This window comes from Parus major, unplaced genomic scaffold, assembly GCF_001522545.3.
Source record: "Parus major isolate Abel unplaced genomic scaffold, Parus_major1.1 Scaffold353, whole genome shotgun sequence".
Taxonomy (NCBI): domain Eukaryota; kingdom Metazoa; phylum Chordata; class Aves; order Passeriformes; family Paridae; genus Parus; species Parus major.
The window spans coordinates 43,767-44,872 of NW_015379289.1; the positions used below are offsets into that span (position 1 = coordinate 43,767).

Here is a 1,106-nt window from a genome sequence, read left to right on the forward strand (position 1 = left end):
CCCCCAGACCCTCCCCTGCCCCTCACGTGTGGCAGGCGTGGAGCTGCCGGGGGGTCGCGGGCCGGGAGGGCAGCGGGAGGCAGCGCTGGGCCAGCCCCAGCTCCTGCAGGCGCTGCAGCACCCGCGACAGGCGCTGCGGGCACTCGGGGTGCTGGCTGCGGACACCCAAAAACACCCACCGTCACCTAGAGCGCCCCAAAACCACCCCGGGCACCCCCAGCCCCCTCCCTCACCTGTCCCAGGTGTTCCTGTGCTCCTCCATGCGGGGGTCGTAGACCAACCCCACTCGGGCTCTTGGCGGTGGCTCCGGGGGGGTCTCTGGGGGGTTCCCATCCCCCTCCAGCTCCTCCTTTCCTTCATCCTCATCCTCGTTCTCCTCCTCTTCTTCCCCTGCTTCTGCCTCTGCTTCTTCCTCCTCTTCTTTCTCCTCCTCCTCCTCCTCCTCCTCCTCCTCTTCGATCTCTGTGTGATGGGGAGCACCTCAGGGGGGGCCACCCAAAATACACTCACACCCAATTTTGGGGTCCCCGGTGGAGATTTCGGGGGTCCCTGAGGGTCTGGGGGTCCCCAAGGGAGTTTGGGGACCCCTGAGGAGCCTTTGGGGGTTCCGTGAGAGGAGCCACGATGGCAGCGAGCCAACACGGTGGCCTGGCAGCCACGACGGCTCCTCAGCTCCTCCAAGGCTTACGCTGTTTTTGGGGGTTCAAAGGGCCCCCCCGGGATTTCAGGGTGTCCCCCTCAGATTTTGGGTCCCCCCTCACCGGCGCTCTGCAGGCAGCCCCAGTACTGCTGGTGGATGCTCAGGGTGCGGGCAATGCTGGCCAGGCCGCTGGGGGAAAACCGCTGTTGGGGGACTGGGGGCACCCCAAACTGCCCACAGCACCTCCGTGACTCCCCCAAAACTCTCAACCCCCTTCAAGCTCCCCAAAGCCCCTCTGAGAGCCCCCAAATGCTCCCCAAAATCCCCTCCAGCCCCTCAAACAGCTCCCCAAATACCCCCCAGTCCCCCCAAACCCACCCAAGGCTCCCCCACAACCCCAAAACACCCCACAGCTCCCCCCATCTCCTCCAGCCCCCCAAAAAACCTCCCCTTTAAACCCCCCAAG

At 65.6% G+C, this 1,106-nt stretch overlaps 1 protein-coding gene across 1 annotated transcript in view; it reads right to left on the reverse strand.

The window, feature by feature from the left end:
- The window catches only part of HDAC6 (histone deacetylase 6), a 12,371-nt gene that overhangs the window by 5,307 nt on the left and 5,958 nt on the right, over window positions 1-1,106 (reverse strand). Inside the window, exons 10-11 of the mRNA XM_033511567.1 lie at window positions 234-462; window positions 27-155 (exon numbers count right to left, since the gene is read on the reverse strand). Coding sequence (XP_033367458.1) covers window positions 27-155; window positions 234-262 — 158 coding nt within the window. The 5' untranslated portion in view covers window positions 263-462. The remainder of the gene's footprint in view (window positions 1-26; window positions 156-233; window positions 463-1,106) is intronic.